Below are 26,815 nucleotides of genomic sequence, written 5' to 3'. Positions count from 1 at the left end.
TTAACTGGATTGTAGGGACTTGATCAGAAATCAGAAAACTCTCCTATCAGGTAATAAGGAAGAGACTCATGGTTTACATCCATGTTCAATATCTATAGAGGATGGCTTTCATCATGTTTCAAATAAGTACTTTGCTATGGTTCAAATATATTTTGTGACTTTATATATTTTGTGCCTTTATGACACATCAAAGAGTCAAAATGCAGGCTTCCCTGGTGGTGCAGTGGTTGGGAGTCCGCCTGCCGATGCAGGGGACGCAGGTTCGTGTCCCGGTCCGGGAGGATCCCACATGCCATGGAGCGGCTGGGCCCGTGAGCCATGGCCGCTGAGCCTGCACGTCCGGAGCCTGTGCTCCACAATGGGAGACGCCACAGCAGTGAGAGGCCTGCGTACCGCAAAACAAAACAAAACAAAACAAAAAAAAGAGTCAAAATGCAATAAGCAATTTTTAAACTTTTTGTTTTTAAAATATAGACTCATAAAAAGTTTCAGAAATTGTACAGAGAAGATCCCATGTACCCTTAACCCAGTGTGCCTCTACGGCTACCTCTTACAGAGGTATAGTCAATGTTTAAACCAGGACAGATGACATTGGTGCAAAGTGCATGTGGAGTTCCATGCCATTTTTTATCACATCTGTAGATCCATGGAACAATCACCACAATGTATTTATTTTTATGCTGGTGTCTTAAGTGCTCATTAATTAAGCTCATTAAGGCTCTAAGAAACTTTTTCTCCTGTTCTGTTAAGAGGTGGTTTCACTAGAATGTAGGTGAAGTGGTGTCCAAGTAATATGATGGGTTCAGAGAATAATTGGGCTGGATGAGTTGCGTCTTGGGTTTCATTTCCAATAACTTCATTTTTAATTTTGCCGCTAATTTTGGTATGGCTTCTTTTTATAGCAAAGCTGCATCTAAACCAGGCTGCATGTTTTTGTTATTACTACTATGAAAACTCTTATGAACACTTTCCTCCAGTCCACTTCCACTATCTTACCTTATTTTTTGACTAACAAAATAAATATTTTATACTAAAATCTTGAAGAAAAGCAAAATCACACCGAATTTTACAGCAGGAACTTATGACACTTTTAAGTAACTTTGTAGTTAACCACTTTTTACTAGAATCAGAGAAAAGCCATTTAAAAGGTTAGTCATTGAGTCCAGGGTTGTTGTCTTGTTCACTGTTCCTATCATTGTATTTTATTTCTAAAGAGATTATAAATTCCCTATAAGGACCAGGTACCTACCACAATGCCTTGCACACAGTAGATGATCAGAAAATATTTGCTGACTGGTTGATCAGGTGCTGTGTTCATTTGAAAAGTAAGACGAAAGCCCCCATAATTATGATGATTTGCAGGCCTCTCACTGTTGTGGCCTCTCCCGTTGCGGAGCACAGGCTCCGGACGCGGAGGCTCAGCGGCCATGGCTCACGGGCCCAGCCGCCCCGCGGCATGTGGGATCTTCCCGGACCGGGGCACAAACACGCGTTCCCTGCATCGGCAGGCGGAATCTCAACCACTGCGCCACCAGGGAAGCCACAATTATGGTGATTTTGATTGTGCTCATTGTCGTGGTCCGAACGCGGGTTGGAAAAGAATTTCCAGACACAAGGCAGAATGTAAAGAAGATAGAATTTATTAGAGGGAAGGGTCACTGCCGGAACAGTGGGCCGACTTCCTAGTAGTCTGGGAGGGTTGAGCCCGAACGTGTGCTATTGATCAACTTTTATAGCCAGAAAACAAGGAATGGTCCGAGGTGAAAATTTCATTTACTGATTGGTCAAGGCACATATACCTTCCTTCTATAGGGTGGAAGTGGGACAGGGCATATGCCTTTCCTTATTTGGGACAGGTCCCGTTGCCCAGGTGGGCGTTGCCCAGGTGGACTCAGGAATTTCTTAACCATTGGTAGGGAGGGCGATTAAGAGTCCGGTAGGGGGTGTGTCGCTGAAACTTTTTCAGGCAGGGTCGTCCTTTGTCCTTGAAGCACCATTGTCCTTGGGGCACCACATCATGTCCCTATTTAATTGGATCACTCAAATTTCCAATGTGATCGTTGGCTTCTTAAGTGGACAGTACAGATTCTAGGGTCAGCATTTCCAGTAGTAGTTTTAGCAGGCTCTGTAAAAGTTTCTCTGCTTGAATCTAACGTAAATGATTCCATGGTAGTCGGAGAAGCTGGTTCCAATTATGCTTTTTTACCCCCATCACTTTCATTTAAAGAAAATGAAACTCTATTTTCTCTCCCCTTTGATTTTCTAGATGTTCAGGATTCTGTCAGATGAGCTTTACTCTCTTTCTTTGCTTCAGAATTTGTTTTACTAATGGAACAAGAGGATGCCCTCAGTATGGTTCAGAAGATGAAGGGTTTTTTCCTCTTTTCAAGGCTAGATCCTTTGTTGTCACAGAAGCCTGGCTCTGCTCATGATTCCACTTTTAATGAAGTCTTTAAAAGATGACATGTAATGATGAAAATAATTCTAGTTCTTAATACTTTAATATCAGGGGTACTTGGCCATAAGACTTAAACAATACCATTGTGGCCCAGAGAACTTACTGGGAAATGAACTGTTGCCTGAATTTTGATTTCTAACCTTGTAATTCTGCAGGTTTCAATTCCAGATGATCTTATACCATGTGATATTTTATAGTGTCCTTCTTAATTTATGAGAATTAATCATGTTATTTTAGAAAAATGACATAAAATCACATATAAAACAGTATCCCAGTAGTTTTACACACACACATACACATGGGTGGGAAAGACTAAAAGGAATATTCCAAAAGGAAAACAGTGGTAATTACTTTTTTTAAAATTAATTAATTAATTAATTTATTTTTGGCTGTGTTGGGTCTTGGTTTCTGTGCAAGGGCCTTCTCCAGTTGTGGCAAGCGGGGGCCACTCTTCTTCGCGGTGCACGGGCCTCTCACTGTTGTGGCCTCTCTTGTTGGGGAGCACAGGCTCCAGACGCGCAGGCTCAGTAGTTGTGGCTCACGGGCCTAGTTGCTCCGCGGCATGTGGGATCTTCCCAGACCAGGACTCGAACCTGTGTCCCCTGCATTGGCAGACAGATTCCCAACCACTGCGCCACCAGGGAAGCCCCAGTGGTAATTTCTGAGTGGTGGGATTATGGATACTTTTTATTCTCCTCATCACATTTTCCCAAAATGTCTAAAATGAACGTGTAATTCTTTTATAATCAGACAGGAAAAGAAAAGATAGCATTTTAAAAGAGCTATATTTATGGGGGAGATTATATATTTAACAGTTGCCTATTTAATATGTATACTTTTCATCCTCATCTCCCTACTTTATCTCATCAGAAACCATTCAGTGTTTTTTGTTTTTGTTTTTTTTCTTTTGTCTCAGCCGCGTGGCTTGCGGCATCTTAGTTCTCAGGTCAGGGATTGAACCGGGACCCTGCAGTGAAAGCGCAGAGTCCTAACCACTGGACCAGGGAAGTCCCAGAAACCATTCAGTGTTAATAGCAAAATCCAGAAAAGTCAATTTTAAAAAATGGTACACATTGATCTTTATTTGTTGCATATTTGTCCCCAAGGGATACGTGTGTGGTCTCCCTCTCTCCCCCTCCCCTTCAGTGAGCCCTTTTCTCAACACTAATTCTTTCTCCATTTTCTCATTCATTCTGCCTCAGGGGAATTACAGTTTCCTTTTACTTTCAATCTTCCTTAACTTTAAAATTTTCCCTAGATCACTGGGTCTTAACATGGGTTTTATTCAAACCGTAAGGTGCGTACCAATCACAGAGGGCTGTTGTTAAAATGCAGATTCTGATTCACGAGTTCCGGGGCAGAGCCTGAGACTCTGTAATTCTAACAAGCACCAGGTGATGCTGATACCTTGCACCACAGTTTGAGGAGCAGAGTTATAATTATGATCCTGGGCTACCCTCATTGGAATGGCCTGGGGTACCCATTAAACACGCAGATTCCTGGGCCCACCCTCTGCACTGTCCCAGGCTTCACCCGGAGATTCTCCTGCGTGTTGAAGTTTGAGAACCACTTCCTTAGGTTTAAGTGATTGCTAACTGTGTGGGACGCCACAGCCATTTTTCCGTGAGTGTTAGGAAAGCACCCCTTTGGGGATGGGGAATAGTTTAAAAAGCTGTGTTGAAAGTTGTCTATTCTGTGATGTCTATTAATTTCCTCCTTGTCCCACAGGGATGTGGACTGGGGTGGGGGGTTCCCTGGGAAAATTCCGGGCCACACATTAGCACTTGTTGTTCCAGATAGGTTTTGGTATAATCCACGGCCAATGTCCAGTTTCTGTGGAGTGTTCGCAAGGCTCCCAGACCACGAACCATCTTTCTTTCCAGTGAAAGATAGCTGAGGATACCAGGAAGATTCTCCTTCAGGCAAGAAAACGCTTCTTTTATAAATTCATCTATAAACTCAGAGAAATGGGACTTCAAGAACTTCCATGGACTTGAGCAAAGGCTAAAAGTAATTAGGATAGATATCCTCCATTCAGAACTACTAGGTTGTACCACCACATTCATTGCAGCATCATTTATAATAGCTAAGACATGGAAGCAACCTAAGTATCCATCGATAGATGAGTGGATAAAATGTTGTGTAAATATACAATGGACTATTAGCCATAAAAAAGGAAGGAAATCTTGCCACTTGTGACAACATGGATGGAACTTGAGGGCATTATGCTAAGTGAAATAAGTCAGACAGAGAAAGACAAATACTGTATGGTATTACTTATATGTTGAATCTTTTTTTTATTAAACTATTGTTGATTTACAATATTGTGTTACTTTCAGGTGTACAGCAAAGTGATTCAGTTATATATATATATATAATTCCATATTATATATATATTCTTTTTCAGATTCTTTTCCATTATTGGTTATTACAAAATATTGAAATATAGTTCGCTATGCTATAGAGTAAATCCTTATTGTTTATCTATTTTATATATAGTGGTCTATACCTGTTAATCCCATGCTCCTAATTTATCCCTCCCCTCCCCCTTCCATTTAAATCTCAAAAACAAAATAAAACAAAAACCCAAGCTGATAGATACAGAGAACAGATTGGTGGTTGGCAGAGTTGGGGGTTGGGCAAAATGGATGAAGGTGGTCAAAAGATAACAAACTTCCAGTTATAAAATAAATAAGTCATGGGGCTGTAACGTACAGTATGGTGACTACAGTTAATAATATTGTAGTTATATTTGAAAGTTGCTAAAAGAGATCTTGAAAGTCTCATCAAAGGAAACAAATTGTGTAACTATGTAAGCTAATGGCTGTTAACTAGACTTTGTGGTGATCCTTTCCTAATGTATACAAAAATCAAATCATGTACACCTGAAACTAATATAATGTTATATGTCAGTTACACCTCAATTTTAAAAAAAGAATGTGTATGGAGGAAAAGCTGTAAACATCCAAAGAGCTTTTTTCTAATATTTACGGATCTAATTTATTTACTTATTGTTGGGAAGTAGTGAGAGAAGTCTAGCCCTTGCTTTTGATATTGTTTAGTGCTTTATGCTGAAAAGTATGTGCAGTTAATGGCCATTTCTTTCTCCACCTGCAACTACCATGGGGCAATTAAGACTCCATGAACTGTTCTAATTCTTACCAGGAGACCATCTAATCCCTAAAGTAATTTAGAAGCATTATTCTCTTTACTGATATTCATAATTATATGCTTTCAGTAGTGATTAAGAGGCCGCAGTTGGATCATCCAAAGCTGACGGTTTTCTTGTCGTTACATGAAAAGATAGCCCCTCGTTTCAGCCGTTGAGCCATCGGTGTTGAGCAAATTGGATACGTAAAAACTTACAATATTATAATGCTCTTATCACTCAAGTATGAGCCTCGTCATTTCCACAGCTGTGACCCTTTCAATCAAAATACCAGGCCATGCTTTCTTTCTGGAGGTCTGTTTGGTTTAAGTTTGAGCTGCCACTGAGTACTATCATTCAGACTTGGGGACGGTGCCTTCAGAAGGGTTTTCTTGAGAGCTAGAAGTGTTGTCTGTTTAGGGAGCAAACACTAAGTTCTACTCGAGAAACTGCTACCTGCTGTTTGCACAGTTAATTTTTGGTTTGTGTTTGGTGAGCAAAGAAGCAGCTGTGGGTCTGGAAAAGTAACATCTCACCTCGAGTTCTCAACGACCTTATTTTTCAACGTCTAACAATGCTAACTGTAAAAATCTTAACTAAGAAGAATCCTAGCCACAGTTTGAGGGATGTAGCATAAACATTTGTTTGGAAAGGGTTATATTTGAAATTCCACTTTGCTTCTGTTGGTGCGGGCAGCTTTTAAATACCATGGATTCAGAAGTCTGGTTCCTAAGGAATAGAGAAATTTTTTATAAAGGACCAAATAGGAAATCTGTTAGGTTTTGTGGACCATCAGCCTCTGTTGCAACTACTCAAATCTCTCATAGCAGGAAAGCAGCCACAGACAGACATACACAATATCGTGGCTGTGAATTTCATATGATTTTCTCATGTCTTTTAAAAAAATTATTATTATTTGTTTTTGGCAAAAACAGGCGGTTGTCTGGATTTGGCCCGCGGGCCATGGTTTGCTGTTCTCTGACACGGAGCATCAAAACTGTTTTGTTTTTAGAATTTCGTTGACCACTGACCGAGCTTCTGTAACTAGCTTCATTATGAATTTTGCTTTCTCCTTAAGTACCCACTGATTTTCTCCAGCATCTTTTCGCTGTTTGACTCTGTGACCAGAGGCAGTTTCCTATGACACATCAAGATGATAATAAGAAGCGAGTGTAACATGCCAACCTCAGGATTGCTATAAAAATAACCATAAAGTGACATGAGTCATTTTTGAGAATCTATGACAGCCAAGCCCATTGGTACTCACTGGTTTCTTATCAGCATCACTAGGTGGTATATAATCTTCATACAGTTGCAAAGTAGAAACAGCACCAGAGGTGTTTTAGATTTGTACCTATTCCCGTATGATTAGCTACATCTTAATCTGGCCAGACTTTCAAGATGGGATTTTTCCCACCACCTTAGGGAAGGATCCTCTGGTGTTAAAACTATTTTATTCCTTTGAGTACCTTTAAAAAATTGGCTCTAAGATAAATGTTTCCCAACTTTTCCTACGAATCGGCTTCTAGGTCTTTGGGTCTGAGTTTTCAGTTAAATTTTTTAATGGAGGCATGAAAGGAATACAGATACAGCCCATCGGGAGTTGGCATGTAGGCTTTCGCTGATGGAGCAAATGTTTCAAGCTGTTGTTATTCAAGATGGTTTTCGGTGTCTGCGCCCGGGAGATGGTCCTTCACTACGGGAGGGTGGGAGGTGACTGGGAGCTGCCTCACTAACTAACAGAACTGCGGGCCGGATTTCTGGCCTGAACCCAGACGTGTCAGCGCCTCGTAGCTCCTAGGGAACCTGACAGGCAATTGTATTATGAAAGCTGACATGCTGAATGGGCCGCTTTTAACGATATTCTTTACCTGTCTCTTTGTGTTAAAGTGGGAACGAGCAAAGTAGCAGAGGAGAGAGTCAAGGAGGGCGGGAGGGAGCTGGCAGGTGGACTAAAATACCGGGCGGGTTTCATGTGCGGAGCCCAATGTAGACTGTGTAACAAGAAAGGGTTGCACAGAACAAATCTCTTTTGTTTCCTGTCATCTTTAAATGAGTGTCAAAGTAGGCAGGGGGGCTTTGACCGTTAACCGCACAATTTAGCCGGCCTGTTGTGTCCTGTGGGCCCCACCTCCTTGGAGTTTCTCAGATTAGAAAAGAAGACCCCAGCCCCTTATAAATGGGCCATCTCTTGTTCTTTGTGTCCAGACTGCCCAGTGTGAAATCCACAGTGACGTTAAATGTTTTCTAATGAATAATTACTGAAAGGAAATGGAGGACTATATGTGTAATGGATTGTAGCGCATTAAAATGTTTTATTTTGCGCACAAAAATGTTGTCCTTCACAAGCACCGTGATTGTTGCAAAAAGGCCTTTGTGCCGGACCTGTTTCAATGGATTATCTGCAAGCGTTTCCATCCCAAATGGGAATCAAAGGCCGCTTTTGGCAAACTAATGTTTTTCAAGATGGCAGCCATGAAACACATTTAGTATTTAAAGTTGCGGGGTTTAAAGGAATGTTTGAACTCGGGAGATTTTCTCACTTACTTTCCCCCCTTTTGATTTGGGAAAGGGTAGCAGCTCCCCCCGCCCCCCACCCCCGACCTCTGTCCTGTTCCGGCAGCCGGACGGACGGTCCTCCTTTAGCGACTCTTGGAGCCTATTTCCTAGAGACAAGCAAAGATGTCCCAGGCGTGGGTGGTTGGCTCTTTCTCTTGGCTAAATTTCATTGTATTTTTTTCCTGGATGCATGTGGGTGAATATGTGACTGCAGAGTATTGCAAATGTCACCTTGTGGTGAACTTATTAAGAATTTCCCAGTGGGTTTTACGGGGCAAACTATTGGGATTTGAGTGGCTATTCAGCGTCTAAGCATTGAGATCCTTGGGTTTGTGTGCCCGCTCTAATCGGTTTATGACAAAACTAATGGGAGTTTCTGTGCTGCTTGAATTGGTGCGGGGATATCTACTTCAGAGTTTCAATACTGTTTTGTTGCCAATGAGACAACTGCCATAGCAAGGGTCTTCTCTGTCTTTCCCTGGAATTTTACTAATACTAATGTGAGGGTGCCGAGGACAAGAATAGCTGTGTCTGATGCTTGGCGAAATTTTTCTGGAAGGTAATGTTCCAAACTCTTTGGTCATCTGCCTTCATGGGGTCGAGGGTAAATGTGTTCATTCCCTGGAAAAAGTCTCTTTGGTCCTCATGGATGTAGCCAAAGACATCCACAGTCTTGCTTTTTTCCATGGGATTAATCATATTGAAGTATTGTACTAAGAAAAAAAGACCAGATATGCATTTCTCATCTGCGAATTAAAGATGTCGACAGAAGTGGGTCTTGCTTGCAAGATGCTGCCTGAAATCCTCGTTGGTTTTTAAGTTTTAGATAAGAGACACAGCCACAGGAGTCTGTGTTAGAAACAGATACAAAAATCAACAGTTTTAACAGGTACAACAGAGTATTGATCTCCTTTCCGATAACGTGAACATAACTTCCATCCCCCAAGTCTTTCTCTGTTGGTTTATCCTGGTTACCTGCTGTCTTCACAAGTCTAACGAATTTTCCAGGTGAAACAAGGCTTCTCAGTGACTTAGCTTTCCCAGCTAAGATTTTATAGAGAATAAATGAAAAATAAAAGTGTGCACTTCCTCACGGGCACTGTTCTCCTACATTCTTTATCTTGAGAGGAAACATGACGATTAAGATGTGATATTTTGGGGTTTTTTTAAAAATTTATTTATTTTTGGCCACATTGGGTCTTCATTGCTGCACACAGGCATTGTCTAGTTGTGGTGAGCGGGGGCTACTCTTCGTTGTGGTGTGTGGGCTTCTCATTGTGGTGGCTTCTCTTGTTGCGGAGCACAGGCTCTAGATGTGTGAGCTTCAGTAGTTGTGGCACACATGCTCAGTAGTTGTGGCACACATGCTCAGTAGTTGTGGCACACAGGCTTGGTTGCTCCGCGACATGTTGGATCTTCCTGGACCAGAGCTCGAACCCGTGTCCCCTGCATTGGCAGGCAGATTCTTAACCACTGTGCCACCAGGGAAGCCCCAAGATGTGATGTTTTTTAAAAGGCTTTTTATTGTGGGGTATAACCCACACACTGAAAAGAGTATAAATAAATGTGCAGTTTGATTAATTATTATAAAGCTCACACCCGTATAACCACCATCCTGGTTACCCCAGAAACCCCTCATGTGCCTCTTTCATTCAACTCCTTTCATAGCCACTAAAGATAATCACTATTTGGATTTTCATGACTTTTTAAACAATCAATTGCTGAGCATTTGCAAACAAAAATTACAGTTTAAAAAAAAATCAGACTAGTTTCACAGAGTGGAAGCATCTAGATGATTTTAACTGGTACAGAGATGGCATAGTTGTGTGTTCATGTGTATTGGGGAAAAGAACTAGCAAACCGAATGCATCACTGTTCAGATACTATTACTTAGAACAAAATGAAAGTAGGCCTTGTTGCTGACCTTGCATCAATACAAAGAAAAGCAACGGAGTCAATAATAGAAAAAGGTCAGACTTGGACCCAGCAAAAGTCACAACTGAAACGTGCATGACTGGACTCATTAATGATTGTCTTTTGGGTAGAGCAGATTGCTTCCAGTTTAAGTTTGGAAAGAGAAAGCAGACATCCAATAGCCTTTATTGTTCAGCCACCAAAGGCTTTGTAATTCTGTCAGCAAAAATGAGAGCTTTTGCTCACAAGCTACAAGTCACCAAATAACTGTTGAGGAACATCAGGGTGTGTCCTTGTTATTTCGTTGATGGAGGGCAGGGCGCCACTGATGGAGAGATTTATTGAGAAGGCATATCCCTGTATTGAACCTCATGGTTTAAAATTTGAGCTCTAGCTTGAGCCCAAAGATCATCCTTGTTCTACTGAATTTATAAAAAAAATTCTATCCATTATGTTATTGTTACCAAACGCAAGTCATGCGCCTGACGCACAGTGAGGCCAAACAAACTAAAACCTTGGAGTTTGGAGCAGAGAAAGGTTTATTGCAGGGCCGAGCAAGGAGACGGGGGCTTGTGCCCAAAACCCCCAAGTCCTTGAAGGGTTTCAGCAAAGCACTTTTAAAGGCAAGGTGAGGGAGGGCCATGGTTACTTGTTGCAAACTTCTTGGTGCGTTTTTGCAGCTGTCCACATAGGTCCGGTCACCATGTTCCTGTAAACCTCCAACAAGACAAATTTTATTCTCTGTCCTGCAACTTTTTATCTCTGTGTGAATGGCCTCTTAAAGGTCAGAGCCCTGAGAACAGGCTACCCTGTATATTTCAGGCTATAGGCAGCATTTTTCTACAAACCATGCAGAGCCAGCGTGACTAAGCACAGGAAAAGGAACAGATCTAATATGGAGTCGGATTTGTTCTTCCCTATTACGTTATGTCTTATTTCACTGGTTACAAGCAATAGAACTAACTCTAATTAGGCCAAAAAGGAATTCCTTTTTTCTTTTCTTTTGACCTTAGATGCAGGTGACAAAGATGGAGTGTCCCCAAGTTCCTATCACACATTGTGGTCTTTGTGAAGCCTCTCTCCCGATTTGTTTTCCTCCTCCTTCTCCCCTCCATTCACCTTCCCAATTAGAGACTCCCTCCCCCTCAGGGCATTTGGAACACATCCTTAAATATGGCTATATCCACGTGCAACATGTAGCTTTGATTTGCATGTTGCTTGAAGGGTAAATTTGTTTCTTTGTCCGTCATAATGCGTGTAATATCTTTCCACAATACTGTGACTTCCCTGGCGGTCCAGTGGTTAAGACTGCTCGCTTCCACTGCAGGGGGAATGGGTTCTATCCCTGGTTGGGGAAGCTCCACATGCCTGCAGTGCGGCCGGGGGAGGAAAAAAAAAAGATTCCCTGGGGTGCATCTCCCATGCTATTCAGTCCCTAGTGGTAGACACTGAGGTGACCTCCAAACTGAGCTGTCAGTAATGACCATTCCCCTTCTTTATATTGCTGCAATCAAGGTCTAAGTTCCTGGAGAGAGAAATCTGGAAGTCTGAGCTGTGTCTTCCACCCTCTTCTTGGCTAAAGGAGGTGGGAGCATCTTACTGGACTGGACCACGTGACACCTTCCAGTGGGAGAGAGGACACACCTGTGGTAGGGTTGTAGTCAGAGGAGGAGGTACAGGGGCTGTGAGAGCAAAAACAGACATTTAGTACCACAATAGGAAAAAGAAATAACAATACTCTTGGACTCAGTGTCTGACCAGGCAGTGGGAAAAGCAGACAGACACAAGAAGTGGGAACAGTGTGGACAACCGAGTACCTATACCTGTCACCTCATGTAACTCTGTCTGGCCCACATCCCAGTCCAGTCTGGGACTATTAGCATATATTTGCATATATATTTTGCAGTCACAGTACACATATACATTTGTACTCTGCTGCTCTCCTTTAAAAGGGAGAAAAAATTGGCTGCATAATCTCATAAACATTACTTTAATCTCTATACATACTCGCTCCAGTTGGTGTAATATACTTGACTCTTTACTGTTGTAAATTTGTTGTAGATTTTAGAGAACACCACAGAAACATAGAAACATCAGTTATTCGAAATATTTCCTTAGCAGAAATTCTCAGGCACAGCATTACTGGACCAAAGGTATAATAATTATTCTAATGGTTTTTTTTTTACATGTGACATTACCTTTCTAGAGAGAATCAGAACTTACTATGCTACTTGCAGTGTATTTGGTTTTAATCTCACCTCAACCTTGCAAGTATTGTGTATTCTTCTATCGCTTACTTGATATTTTCTGATAAAAGCATGATGCTGTTGTTATTTTCATTTGTATGAATTTAAATATTACTGATGTTGAGCTCCAATAGGTAATCTTTGGCCCAGATGTCAGGTACTGCACAGGCAACGGTAGTAATGGCAGTAACGAAGCTCAATCCAGGGCATGTTCCTTATTCCAATTTTGTTGCAAAACTGAAAATGCTTCCCAGGCAAGTGGCAGTATGTAGGCAAAACCAAAGGAGATCAAGCTTCTATTTAAAGAATGGCTTTGGGATTTTTCTTCCCATCCTTTTCTTCCATCTCATACTTTTCCCCTCTGGCACTTGGAGCCTCATGGGGGAGTGGGGTAAGCTTGGAGTTGGGTGCAAGAGCTCTGGAGTCAAGCCTCCCTCACTTACCATCCGTGGGCCTTAGATAGTTCTTTCCTCTTTTGAAAAATCAAGATAGGTGCTATTATCTTTGTAATGGGGCTTTGTAAGGAATAAATGAGATGATGAGGTGGTTGACATAAGGCTAAGGACCCAGCACCAGCACGCAGGGAGCATTTGTGGCCCATCCTCCATCACAGAAGGAGGGTGAGATGCCTCTCTGAGACCCACTACCACCCAGACCATGGAGATGTGCCTTCCCCGGAACTCCGTGTGCTTTTTCTTTTCAGTTCACTTCTTTTTGCCAAAACTTCTCAAACCTGTGTCCCATCAACTTTAGGCACTACAATCGAACCCAAAGCAAGGGGGTCCAGTGGTGAGCTTTTAGCCAAAGCTACAATCTATCCAAGATAGGGGGCTTTGGAGAAGTTTGGGGGTCCCCATATGTACCCCTCAAGTCTAACCACATAGAGATCCTTGAAACAGCCCTAGAACTGGCTTTGAGGCCATTGTATCTGGTGGGTTTATTTTGTGGTTTAAGTAGGATGAGCAGATCTATTCAAGGTTCCAGAACAATCTCCTTGCCACAGAACCAGAAGCTCTAAATGCAGGACACATCTGTGGTTCTCACTCAGATGCAGATAAACCTGTTATATGAAAGGGATGAAGTACTATGTTGGAACATTGAAACAGACATAGAAAAACACTTGCATTTGCTACATAAGAGGCCAAATTGAGTAGAGAAAGAAGAATGAGTTGGGAGTGACAGGTGTGTGTTGAATTCCAGCTCAGCCCCTTACCGGCTGTAGGAACTTAGTCAATTCTCACTATCATTACTACATCCATTGTTATTTTATTATTTACTACTTCTGGGGGAGGGACTACTTTTTATTTGGCGCTACCTCATATCCTTACAACAAATCTATTAAAAAAATATTGTGGGCTTCCCTGGTGGCACAGTGGTTGAGAGTCTGCCTGCCAATGCAGGGGACAGGGGTTCGAGCCCTGGTCTGGGAGGATCCCACATGCTGCAGGGCAACTAGGCCCATGAGCCACAACTGCTAAGCCTGCGCTCTAGAGCCCGCGAACCACAACTACTGGGGCCCGTACGCCTGGAGCCCGTGCTCCGCAGGGACAGGCCACCGCGATGAGAAGCCCGCACACCGTGAACTCGCTGCAACTGGGGAAAGCCCGTGTGCAGCAAGAAGACCCAATGAAGCGAAAAATAAAAAAATAAATAAATTTATTTAAAAATATATATATATTGTGACCTCACGTTATATGGTAGCAACCTATTTGGGAGATGCTGTACCTTTATAGAGTGCCATTGTATTGCATGTACCATAATTTAATTTACCTGTTTCCTTATTGATGAATATTTGGATTTTATCTTTGTGAGATCATATATAATAGGATAAATATAAATTACTGCATCAAAGAATGTGTACTTAATTTTTAAAATATAATAGCAAATTACATTTCATTGCCATACTCACAAAGAGTATGTTCTCAAACTTTACCTATCAAACTGATAAAAATGAGAAATGGTATTTCAATAGTATTTCGATATATTTTAAATAGCATTTCTCTTTGGAGAGAAGTTAAGTATTTTTTCCTTGTGTTTAAAAGACAAATTTTCATTTCTGAAAATGAAATTGTCAAATTTTCTTTTCTGTGAATTATTGTTTATCTCCTTTGTCCACTTTTGGGGTGTATGCATGTGGAAGGGTGTTCGACTTTTTCTTATTGATTTATGGAAGCTCTTATATTAAGGAAATGAGTCATTTGTCTGAGCTGTGAGTTGCAAATATTCTTTTCCAAAATTGTTTTTATCTTTTGACTCTGCTTTTGGTGTTTTTTCCTAGGCTGAAATTTTTCTATGTAGTTGATCAGTCTTTTCTTCTGTGGCTTCTGAATTTTGTATCATAGTTAGAAAGGCGTTCCTCCCTTCACCTGTATTTTCTTCTAATATTTTATTTTATAATTTTCTTTTTTAATGTTTCAATCTGTGATCCTCTGGAATTTGTTTTGGTTTCTATTGTTTTTGATAAATGTAATTATCAAGAATGGAATGAAACTTTATCAAATGCCTTTGCAGAATCTATGAGATGCATAGTTTTTCCACTCTTGATCAATTGATATGGTAGATCTATTATTAATAGATTTTCTAATATTGAATTCCTGAAATAAATCCCACTTGGTCACGTTTTGCTATTCCTTTATTGTTACACTGAATTCTGTTTACTAATCACTTATTGAGGAAGTTAGTATTGATATACCTAAATGAAGTTAGCTTAGTTTTTTTTTTTTGCACGGTATGCGGGCCTCTCACTGTTGTGGCCTCTACCGTTGCAGAGCACAGGCTCCGGCCGTGCAGGCTCAGCGGCCATGGCTCACGGGCCCAGCCGCTCTGCGGCATGTGGGATCTTCCTGGACCGGGGCACGAACCCGTGTCCCCTGCATCGGCAGGCGGACTCTCAACCACTGCGCCACCAAGGAAGCCCTAGCTTAGTTTTTAAAAATATTTTTATTGCAAAATACCATACATGGAAAAGAATATGTATGTGTGTGACTTAAGAATAATAACTATATGCTTCCACCCAGTGTAAGATACTAAGTACAGTCCTCAGTTTTCCTGGTAGTTGGATTACCCGTGAATGTATCCTTAAGCAACATATTGCTTAATTTTGCTTGTTTGGGACCTTGACTAAAGCAGAATGAAACTACAGATATATGTGTATATTCTTATGTGACTTGCTTTCTTTGAACGATGCTGCTTTTTTTTTAATAAATCGAACCATGTTGATGGGCCTAATTGTGATTCATTCACTTTCACAGCTGTGCACAACATAATAGTTGAATTAAACCTCTCTGTTGAATCTCCTTATCCAGGATCTGGCATGTATTTCCATTTCTTGAAGTCTTGTTTTGTGTGCTTCTGGAGTGTGTTAAAAGAGCATGGACTCTGGAATCAGACTGTTGAGGTTTGAATCTCTGTCAACTATACTATCTGTGTGGCAAGCTATTTAACCTCTCTGAGCCTCAGTTTTCACACCTGAAAAATGGCAGTAAAGTACCTATTACCTCATAGGGTTGTTGAAAGGTTTCAAAGGTTTCAAATGAATTCATATATGAAAAGTACTTGAGGTAGTGCATGTGCTCTGTATAACTGTTTGGTATGGCTATAGCATTATGTGATAGTGATAGCCATGTATTTTATTATTGTTAGAACTTGAGGTTGTTCCCTGCTTGTTACAAATAATGCTGCTGAGTGCTTCTTGTGTTTGTCCCTCACTGCACATAAACAAGAGGAATGAAGTTGCTTGGTCATAGGGTGTGTGTCCTCAACTTTTACTAGGCTATGCTAAATTGTTTTCCAAAGTAGTTGTACCAATTTACACTCCTATCCACAGAGTTTGAGAATTTCTGTTGCTGGACATTTTTGCTATCCTATCCTATCAGGTTTTTAAGTTTTACCAATTTGTTAAGTATGCAATTGTATTCCATTGGGGTAAAAATTTGCCTATTTTGTATTTTTATTGGCCATTTCATTCTTCAACAAAATGCCTGTTTGTCATTGAGCCGGTTGCTTTTTCTTATTCATCTGTAAATTCTCTTTATGTGCTAGAAATAGTTTTTCTTTCACCCTGTACCTTTTCTTTTCACTTTCTAACTATCTTTTGATAAACAAAAGCTCTTGATTTTGATACAGTCAAGATTGCATGTCATTCCCTTTATGGTTGATGTATTTTTGTATGAATTATGAAGAAATCCTACCCCATGGTCATGAAGATAACTTTTACATTCTAAAGATTTATAGTTTTGCCTTTCACATATAGATCTTGATTTTTGTCACATCTTTGAGATATAATTCACATACCATTCAGGCAATTCACCCTCTAAAATGTACAACTCAAGTTTGTTATTATCAGTATATTCAGTTGTACAACCGTCACCAAAATCAATTTTAGAACGTTTCACCACCTTAAAAAGAAAATTTTTATACTATAGCAGTCACTTCTCATTTCCTCCCAAACCCGCTAACACTGGCAACCACTAATTAACTTTCCATCTCTCTCTATTTGCCTGTTCTGGACATTTCATATAAATGGAATCATGTGATCTCTTGTGACTAGATTCTTTCACTTAGCATAGTGTTTTCAAAGTTTATCCATGTTATGTATCAGTACTTCATTCCTTTTTATTGCCAACTAACATTCCATTGTATGGACACACTACCTTTTGTTTTTGCATTCATCAGTTGATGGACATTTGGGTTGTTTGCACTTTGGGGCCATTATGAATAACGCTGCTGTGAGCATGTCTATATGAGTTTTTGTGTGGACACATGTTTCCATTTCTCTTGGGTGTATACCTGAGAGGAGAACTGCTGGGTCATATGGGAAGTCTATATTTAACATTTTGAGGAACTGCTAGGCTGTTTTCCAAAGTGGCTGCACCATTTTATATTCCATCAACAGTGTGTGAGGGTTCCAGTTTTTCCACTTCCTTGACAACACTTGCAGTTGTCTGACATTTTGACTGTAGCCATACTAGTGGCTATGAAGTGATGGCTTATTGTGATTTTGATTTGCATTTTCCTGTTTCAACTCTTTTAATATACAGACTATCTTGCAGTGTCCTTCCACAAATGATGAAGAAACTAGATAGTTTGTTCTATAGAATTTCCCAGGCTGAATTTAGGTGATTGTGGCGGTAGCGTTTTTTTTAAAGTGTTTCTCATTCTTTGTTTTCCTTTGAATTGGAAATTAGATTCCAGACCTGTGCAGCCTAAACACTAGTCACTAGCCAACTTTGGCTATTTAAATCTAAATTAATTAAAATTAAATTAATATTTCAGTTCCTCGGTCTCATCATATTTCAAATGCTCAGAGGCCACGTGTGGCTCGTGGCTGCTGCATTGGACAGTGAAGCTGCAGAATATTTTCATCCTCTCAGAAAGTTCTATTCTTTTGAAGTGTTGGCCTGATCAGGTTCAGTGAGGCTTAATCAAGATTAAGCTGTGCATGATTTGAATCCATTGAAATCTGAGATTTGCTTTATGACCCAGGTGGTGGTCAATTTTTGTCAGTGCTCTATGTGCTAAATGTATACTGTGCGATTGTTGGGTGTAGTGTTATACTTGTGTTAGCTAATTGTGCTGTTTAGATTTTCTCTGTCCTACCGATTTTTTTGGCCATTGTTTTCTGTCAGTTGCTGACAGAGGTTAGTTAAGGTCTTCCACTGTTAGACTGTCTGAATAAACTATAGTGCAGTTGACCCCTGAACAACATGGGGGTTAGGGGTGCCGACCCTCTGTGTAGTCGAAAATCCACTTATAACTTATAGTTGATCCTCCGCAGATTCAACCAACCACAGGTCCTGTAGTACTGCTGAAAAGCAGTTTACTCTTGAAAAAAATCTGCATTTAAGTGGACCCACAAAGTTCAAACCCGTGTTTGTTCAAGCGTCAACTGTATAGTATGAACATACAGTGGAGTACTTTGCATCTAAAAAGGAATAAGGAATGTCATTGTAAACAACTCTGAAGGGATCTCCGGGATAGATTTCCCAATGAAAAGACAGGTGGAAACATAGCATGTAGAGTTTCCAAGCATATGCCTAAGAAAGGGGGGAAACAAATCTACGTGTGTATTTGCTTCCATTTAAGAAAAGAAACAATTTCAGCATTTTAAAGCTTTTGAAATGGTTGTTTACAGTGGGAAGAAGGGAGTAGGGTAGAAGGGACAGGCATGGGAGCTAGCTCTTTGAATATGCCTTATTTTGTTTTTGGCACCATTAAATACATTTTACATAATGATAAAGCAAAATTTTAAAATTAGTCTCCCCAAATAAGGAATAAAACAACAGGAATGGGCTTCCCTGGTGGCGCAGTGGTTGAGAGTCCGCCTGCTGATGCAGGGGACACGGGTTCGTGCCCTGGTCTGGGAGGATCCCACATGCCGCAGAGCGGCTGGGCCCGTGAGCCATGGCCGCTGAGCCTGCGCGTCCGGAGCCTGTGCTCTGCAACGGGAGAGGCCACAACAGTGAGAGGCCCACGTACCGCAAAAAAAAAAAAAACAGGAATGAACCTAAATATGTATCTGGTTGCTGGTATAGATGGCCACATGGAAATCAACTATTTCAAGGGAGCTTAAAAACACAGTAATGTGCCTATACAAACCCAGTGAAGTACATTCTGAATAATTTAAAAAATTTCAAACTGTCTTCATGTTGATGATGGTGTTCATATGCTATTTTGAGACGGTTGTGTGTATTGTGGAATAAAGCCAATGAGTAATTGACCGTGTCACTGAACTGGAATTTTAGATAGGAGAAAGAGGAAGAGATATAAGTAAGACAAGTTTAAGCACAAGCCCCTTAGTTGTGTATATGAATTGGTAGAATCAGAATAAACTCATGATGTATATTATTTTAAGAATACTTCCTTGCTCTCTAGTGAAAAGCCTTAGAAACAATGATCAACCCAGTGGCAATGAGCGCCCCTAGTGTCTGATTATGGTATCTACCACCTCCCCACTGAAAGAAACCAGAGCTCCTTGGGTAGATTCAAGGTCTGGGCTGAGAATATATAAAATAAACCTAAAAACAGCTTGGCAATTTGATATGCATGGGAAGCTATCAAAGACTATTAAGGCCATGTCAAAAGGACTCAAGAGCCCACTTAAAAGGTTCCCACTGGCCAAAAATCGGATAATTTTAGCATCAGTAAGGATAAATAATTGTCACGGAATGAAATATATCAAATACATTTAAACCTACTAGCTCATAATATTAAAAACTCATTGTCCCCTTTGAAGGATGCTACAGAACTAACTTAGTCTGAAAATGGGAAATCGAGCATTTATCCTGCCTTTTTTATTTTCTTTTTTCAAACTGTACCTCAGGGTAACCAAGTAATTGATAAGGTTTCTCTTTTTTTTTTTTTTTTTAAGGTATGGATATATTTTTTTAAAGTTTTTATTAATTAACTTATTTATTTTTGGCTGTGTTGGGTCTTCGTTTCTGTGCGAGGGCTTTCTCTAGTTGTGGCAAGCCGGGGCCACTCTTCATCGCGGTGCGCGGGCCTTTCACTGTCGCGGCCTCTCTTGTTGCGGAGCACAGGCTCCAGACGCGCAGGCTCAGTAGTTGTGGCTCACGGGCCTAGTTGCTCTGCGGCATGTGGGATCCTCCCAGAGCAGGGCTCGAACCTGTGTCCCCTGCACTGGCAGGCAGATTCTCAACCGCTGCGCCACCAGGGAAGCCCCGATAAGGTTTCTCTTTATAGAAAGATCCCAGCTAATAAATGAAGAAGTGGTAGAAGTGGAACATTACCATTTTTTTTTTGCAGTCTTCTAAGAAAATGTGGGTTTAGGCAATGTGTATAAGAGCACTGGCATCTCAAAATGACAGCGAGACCTCACGTGCCTTCCACCGGAAGTACACTTCACTGCCTGTAAAGTCTTTTTGCCAGGGTAAAACTCAAGCCTATATTTGATAAGTCCTCTAGGTCAAACTACCAGTTTTTAGGAATTGCAGGGCAAAGAAAAACATGTTAAACGACCCCATCAGTGTGCAATCAACAAAAGTCCAGAAGGTGGGAAATTCTACAGGACAAATTGTCCAATTTCTTCAACAAATACACTGCAAGAAAAAAGGAGAGGGAGCCCTGGAACAAGAGAGAATTGAAAGACCCATTGACTAAAATTCAATGTGTAGACCTTGTTTGGATCCTAATTTGAGCAAACCAACTATACCAGTATCCTATAAGATAGAGAAATTTGAACACTGATTGTGTATGATAATTAACATTAAGGAATTATTGTGAAGGTCTTTATATATGATAATAGTGTTGTGTACATATAATTTAAGAGCTTTTTACCTTTTAGAGATACCTACTGAAATATTTATAGATAGTGATATGGTATCTGTGACTTACCTGGAAGGAATCCCTCCAGTGTCGGGAGGAGTGGTGAGGCATAGCTGAAGTAAGAGGGGCCGTCGGTTGGTATTTGTTGAGGCTGAGTAATGGGTACCTTGGGTTTGGTATGCGTTTGATAATTTTGTGTGTGAACATTTTTTCATAATAAAACTTTAACTGTATATATTTACAGGAAAAAAGCTCTTTAAGGAAACATTTGAGGTAAAAAATAGTACTGGTGGTATACTGATATGACTATAAATGTAAAGGAAGTCATCAAATAATGAAGATTGGGGAACATGATACAGGGGACATGCAGGGGTTTGCAAACTCTCCTTTGCCCTCAGGGCTCCTCAGACTCTCTTCCAAGGAGACATTCCCTTCCACCTTAATCAGAAAGGCTCTGCTTTTTAATTTTGTATATTGAGGTTTCTTATGACTTACCTTGAACAAAGTTGTTCTGAAGTATAAAATAAAATTCAAAAGCTACAACTCTAGGGCTTATTTTCTCCCTTAAAAAAATGCCTCCTTCTCATTTTCCAAGCTTAAGGATAGTAGCCAAACCTGTTGGCTGAGTTTAACATGCAAGAGCTGTGGTTCATATTCAAACTGCTATTCTACCAATGGAAAAGCCTTTTGGCATCTGTATTAGTCAGGTTAAGCAGCCTTAGGCTACAGTAACAAACAGCCCCCCAACTCTCAGAAGTTTACCATAACAGAAGTTTATTTCTTGTGTTCACAAATTCTACTAGGGTCTGGATGATTCTTTAGAACTTCTCCATGTGATGACTCGGGAATCTAGGCTACTTTGGTTTTGTGGCTCATGCATTCAGTGAGAGAAGTTCTCAATCATTGCAGCACTGAAGGAGTCCTAATAACCCACTAAAGGGTCTGGCACAAATGTCACTTCTGTTCACAACCTGTTGTCTAGAAGTAGTTATGTGACACCACCTAACTGCAAGGGGAAATGTGGGGCAGCCCATGGAACATCTGGCAGGCATTTCTGTTGCTGCCAAAGCTTCTCACCATCTTTATTCACATTGTGCCCACCTCCCCCACTGCCCTCCATCCCCCGGACACACTGGGTCAAGCAGTAGATTGTGCAGAAGGTGATATGATCAGATCGCCATCGACAACATGATGCTTCCAAAACAGTGGTCCCGTTGGGAGCATCTCATTGAATCCCTTGCCTTCAGATGAGTGAAACACCTAAACCATCCAAGACAAAGGGTAGCCTGCTCTATTTTGCAGTGTCTGCTGCAGAGCTTGCAAACTAGTGTCCCATGAGGCTAAATACATGCTATAGGACTTCACATAAAATTCTACGTTTTAAACTTTTCTTAAGGAATTGAAAGGTTTGGATATACAAGGAATATACGTTTTAAACTTTTCTTAAGGAATTGAAAGGTTTGGATATACAAGGAATATATCCTTCCTTGGATATACAAGGAAGGATATACAAGCCGTATATCCGTCAACCAGCCAAAACCGAGCAGTGGCTGCACACAGATGGCCATTCACTCCCTAGTCTTAAGTGAGTCCCGGCCACCTGCAGCTTGACTGAATCCCAGTACCTGCTCTTTAGGTAGCAGAGTTTGTGATCACTGCTGTGTGTGTTTGCGCGGTGGTGTCTACTACAGTTTTATCACCCCAAAGATGGAGTTCTTTCATAGGTATAGTAAAGACCTCTCACTCTTTAATTTCCCTCTTATCTGGTCATTTATGGTGTTAATGTTCTCTTCTTGATAAAGTCTCTTAATCGTCTTCCTTTTGGTCAAAGCTGAAATCCTTCCATTTCTTTATTACTGTTCCCCTTTCTGCTCCAATATTTATCCTTCTGACTGTTCTTGTCAATATCATTAGGCTCCTCTAGCTTGTTCACACCCTTCTAAAGGTATTTTGAAACAAACTAGATAAAAGAAATCCAGATATTAGAATTGAAATACTGCGACAAACAAAACTCCAGGCTGACATGGATAGACTGTGCTTTGGCCCTTGCAAGTTAAAATTATTGTCACATTCCTTAATCTAAGAGGTTTCGTCAAATCTCTTTGGGCTGGAAGGTCGCATAAGGCGCTGGGGCTGACTGCAGGGCTCACTCCTGTAAGCATGCTGTGGCTCCCATCTCTAGGACTGGAATAAGAAAGAAGCTGTGTTACAATCTCTGCACCCTCCACCCACAGAGGTCCAGCTGCAGTAATATTTGTGGGTACAGCTCCAGAGATTACTTCAGACTCCAGCCCACTCCTAATTTAATATGGGGCTTGTTGACTACTTACCAGCGGATTTCTTTTTTGCTTTATTATGGTCTTGTTTCTAATAATCGAATTGTTAATATTAATGAGGACAGAAGCCAGTACTCCCAGAGCTGATATTGTATCTGGCACTGTCCCAAGAGCTTTCCATGGTTCTGTTCAAACCAATAACCCTATGAAGTAGGTACAATTATATTCCATTTTACAGACGTGAAACAGACTGGGGCTTAGAGAGATTAAGAGACTTTCCCCAAGGATTTGAAACTGGGAAGACTCGTGTTCCAAAGTCCCTGTGCTCCATCACTATGCTATACTGCCTCCCTTATAAAAACTATTTAAAACGGGAATATTTGTAATCACTAATATAGTTTGATCTAAATGCATCGTCTTCATTCTTAAGAGCAGATGATTGCGCCTTCTAGCTCCATTTAGCTAGTGAAGGGAGACACCTGGTGGTGATCTTGTTTCTTAAAACTTTTCATTATGGAAAATTGCAAGCAAGTACAAAGTAAACAGAAGAGTATAATCCCTCCTGTACCCATCACCTGGCTTCAACAATTATGAACATTCTGCCATCCTGTTATCATTTTTACCTCTACCTATTCCCCATCCTCTCCCCACTTGATTATTTTTTATGGTTCTTTTTCAAACAAACTGTACATGTATCATAACGTACAACATTGTAACCATTTATCTTGACAAATAGATACACCCATGTAACTCAGAGTCCTCTCAAGTTAGAGTATATTTCCATCACTCCAAAAATGTCCTTGGCCAGGCAGTCCCCCCATAACCAGGCAGCAATTGTTGTGATTTTCACTGTCGATTAGTTTTGCTTGTCCTAGAATTTCATATAAATGGAATCATACAGCATGCAGTCTTTTGTGTCTGAGTACTTTCACCCAGCATAATGTCTGTGTCATTGTGCATACCTGTCATTTCTATTTTATTGCTGTACCCATTCTATTGTATAGATGTTCCACAACCATTCTCCAGTTGATAGGAATTTGGATTGTTTCCAGTTTCGGACCATCATGAATAAACTCGATGCAAACCTTCATGTTCCAGTCTTTTTGTGGACATACGTCTACATTGCTCTTGTGTAAATACTTAGGAATGGAATTGCTGGATGAAAGGGTAGAGGTTTGGTTAACTTCATTAGAAACTGCCAGACTTTTCCCCAGTGATTCCATCGCTTTACCTTCCTGCCAGCAATGTATGAGAGTTCTGTCTGCTCCACAATCTTGGGAATGTTCGATATCGTCAGTCTTTTTCATTTGAACTCTTCTGGTGGCATCTCATTGCGGTTCTGATGTGCGTTTCTCTGATTACTAATGATGTTGAACACTTTCCTATGTGCTTATTGACCATCTGTCTATCTTCCTTTGTGAAGCATCCATTCAAGTCTTTTGCCCAATTTCTGTGTTTTTTGCTTTTTTTTAAACTGAGCTGTTGGAGTCTTTTATTCTAGATACAAATCCTTTGCAGGTATCTAGTTCATGAACATCTTTTTGACAGTCTATGGCTTGCTGATTCATTTCTTAACAGTATCTTCTGATGAGAAGGTTTATATTTGATGAAGTTCTAATTTCTTTTTTTTGTCTCTTACAGTTATTTCTTCCTCTGTCCTAAGAAAATTTTGCCTTTCTCTGGATGCAAAGATATTCCCCTCTATTTTCTCCTAGTAGCTTTACAGATCTTGCATTTATATCTAGATCTAAAATCCATCTCAAATTAATATATATTAACTCTATATACTTATGTATACATATATAAATGTATATACTGTACAATATATTTTATTGTATAATATACATATGTATGTAGTCTGATGTAGGGGTTGAAATGCAGTTTTTCCTTATAGATATCTGGTTGTTTGTACACCATTGGTTGAAAAGATTTTCCTCTTCCGCACCAAGTTGTTTTGGTACCTTTGACAAAAATCAGTTGGCACACAGTCTTGATTATCTAAAGAAGTGTGAGTCCTCTAGCTTTGTTTTTCTTTTTCAAGATGGTTGCGGCTATTCTAGGACCTTTGCACAGCCATATGTACCAGGTGTCCATTTATTGTCTCTCAGATCCAAATTCACCCTTCTGTACCTGCTCTGGGATAATGAAGTGGACTCCTTAAGCATTTCTCCTTGAAGAGGGCATGATGTCAGTCTTTGTCACTAGAAGGTGCTGGAAGGGCATTGCAATAGCAGAAGGTTTCTCCTCACGGCTCCTTTTGTGATGTTTTGCTTTTCCTTGCCTTTCAGCTGCTGTCAGCTGCACAGTGGGATGTGGTGTGCAGACATACACGGACTGGGTACCCAGAGTACGGAGTCCCTAGTGACTTTGCAGCCCTGGCCTGGTCACCACCTTGCCACAGTCCTCCCAGTACAGACATCACACACTCCAGCCCTCCTACCCACAGCAGCTCCCCACTCCCTCTGCACACCCCCAGCCTCAGCTTACCTGAGCCCTGGAGAGCTGTTTCCCACGGCCCTCCCAACCCAAACAGGGCAGCACGAGGTCTCCCGCCCAGCGGTGATCTGGCTCCCTTTGCTCGTCTGTTCCTGGGAGGGTTGTTCTGCTGCCTGGTCTGGACTTAGTAACCTAGCAAGATTCTCCACCATCCAGTGGGCTGCCACCAACCTTCTCCGGGGAGGTCTGAAGCCCAGCCTTTGGGAGGAGACCCTCCAAGTTTGTCCTTTGTTGATGTTGAAATACTCCTCTGCAACAAGATAGTCTCCTTCTGACCAACGTTCTCATCACTCATCTGGGAATTACATAGGAAGTCTAGGCAACTAACATTCAGTGAGTACATCATGGTCAGGAAAGCAGGCTATAGGGCCAGGCTATCTAGGTGCATATCCTGGCTCTGCCTTTTGGCACGTCTTGGACATGTTTTATAACCTCTCTGTCCTCAGTTTTCTGGCCTGTAGAATGGGCATGATAAGAGCATAGGGTCAGAATGAGGATCAAGAGAGATAACACACGTCAAGCATTTAGTGTAGTGACTAACAGTAAATGCTCAGTTCCTGGCAGCAGCCGCTGTTACTACAGTTATTGCTTTTACTATCATTACTTGTATCCCTAACTGGATCATAAATGCTTAATGAAGAGAGCATAATTTAATCTCTGCTCTCAACTATCCCCAGGATTTGGGATCTTGCTATTTCCATTTTAGACGTGCAATAAAAATGACAGAATAAGTGAGTTGCTGAGGAATGTTCTGTTTCCTGTAGAAAGAAGAAGTGCGGCGGAAGCACATTCGGCTGCACATGGAAAGCGCGCTGACTGCCCGGGACAAGGTCGGGGTGCAGGATTTTGTGCTGTTGGATGCCTACACCAGTGAATCTGCTTTTCTGGACAACCTTCGCAAGCGTTTCAGCGAGAACCTCATCTATGTAATGTAACCCATTTCTCAGCTGTTTTTCCTAGAGTGGTGGCTCCCTTCTGGTCTTGTCTCGATGATCGTGAACAGTTTCACTCTAATTAGGTTAGGCATTAAAGGGGGGCGTCGAGGGACCACTGTCAGGTACACTTTGATTCTTTGAATTAAGACTTTTATGTCTGCTGTTGGCAGAGACCCAACTTAAATCGGCCTAAGCTGCAAGAGGGAATCTATCAACCTATGTAGCTTCAGGGTCCAGAAATAGATCTAGGGTCTAGGGTGATGCCTTGAGGACTCTTTCCCATCCCTCTGCTTTCTTTTGCGTCAGTTTCCTTCTGGAGCAGCCTCTCTGCATGGTGGTGAGGTGACTGCCAGCGGAACCAGGCTGATACGTTATCCTCTTAAAGCTGCTACTGAGGAGGGAGCAAGTCTTCTGGGAGACGGAGAATGGTCGGCTCTGATTGGCCCATGTTGGGTCATGTGTCTGTCTCTGAACCAATCCGCATAGGCAGAGGAATATTC

The 26,815-nt window shown here is 41.1% G+C and overlaps 1 protein-coding gene across 5 annotated transcripts in view; it reads left to right on the top strand.

Annotated features, from left to right (window-relative positions):
• The window catches only part of MYO1H (myosin IH), a 141,376-nt gene that overhangs the window by 70,814 nt on the left and 43,747 nt on the right, over positions 1–26,815 (top strand). For 4 of the 5 annotated variants that reach the window (XR_014297503.1, XM_082667328.1, XM_082667326.1 and 1 more), the window contains exon 2: positions 26,145–26,306. The exons of the other annotated variant lie outside the window; for it this stretch is intronic. Coding sequence is in view for 3 of the 4 variants with exons in the window: in XM_082667328.1 (XP_082523454.1) it covers positions 26,181–26,306 (126 nt within the window). In the remaining variant the exon portion in view is untranslated. The remainder of the gene's footprint in view (positions 1–26,144; positions 26,307–26,815) is intronic. 5 annotated transcript variants of the gene reach the window in all.

Source organism: Grampus griseus (genome assembly GCF_964374135.1).
Source record: "Grampus griseus genome assembly, chromosome: 12".
Classification (NCBI taxonomy): Eukaryota; Metazoa; Chordata; class Mammalia; order Artiodactyla; family Delphinidae; genus Grampus; species Grampus griseus.
The sequence above is the reverse complement of the archived record's forward strand: the minus strand, read 5'-3'. Positions and strand labels throughout refer to the sequence as shown.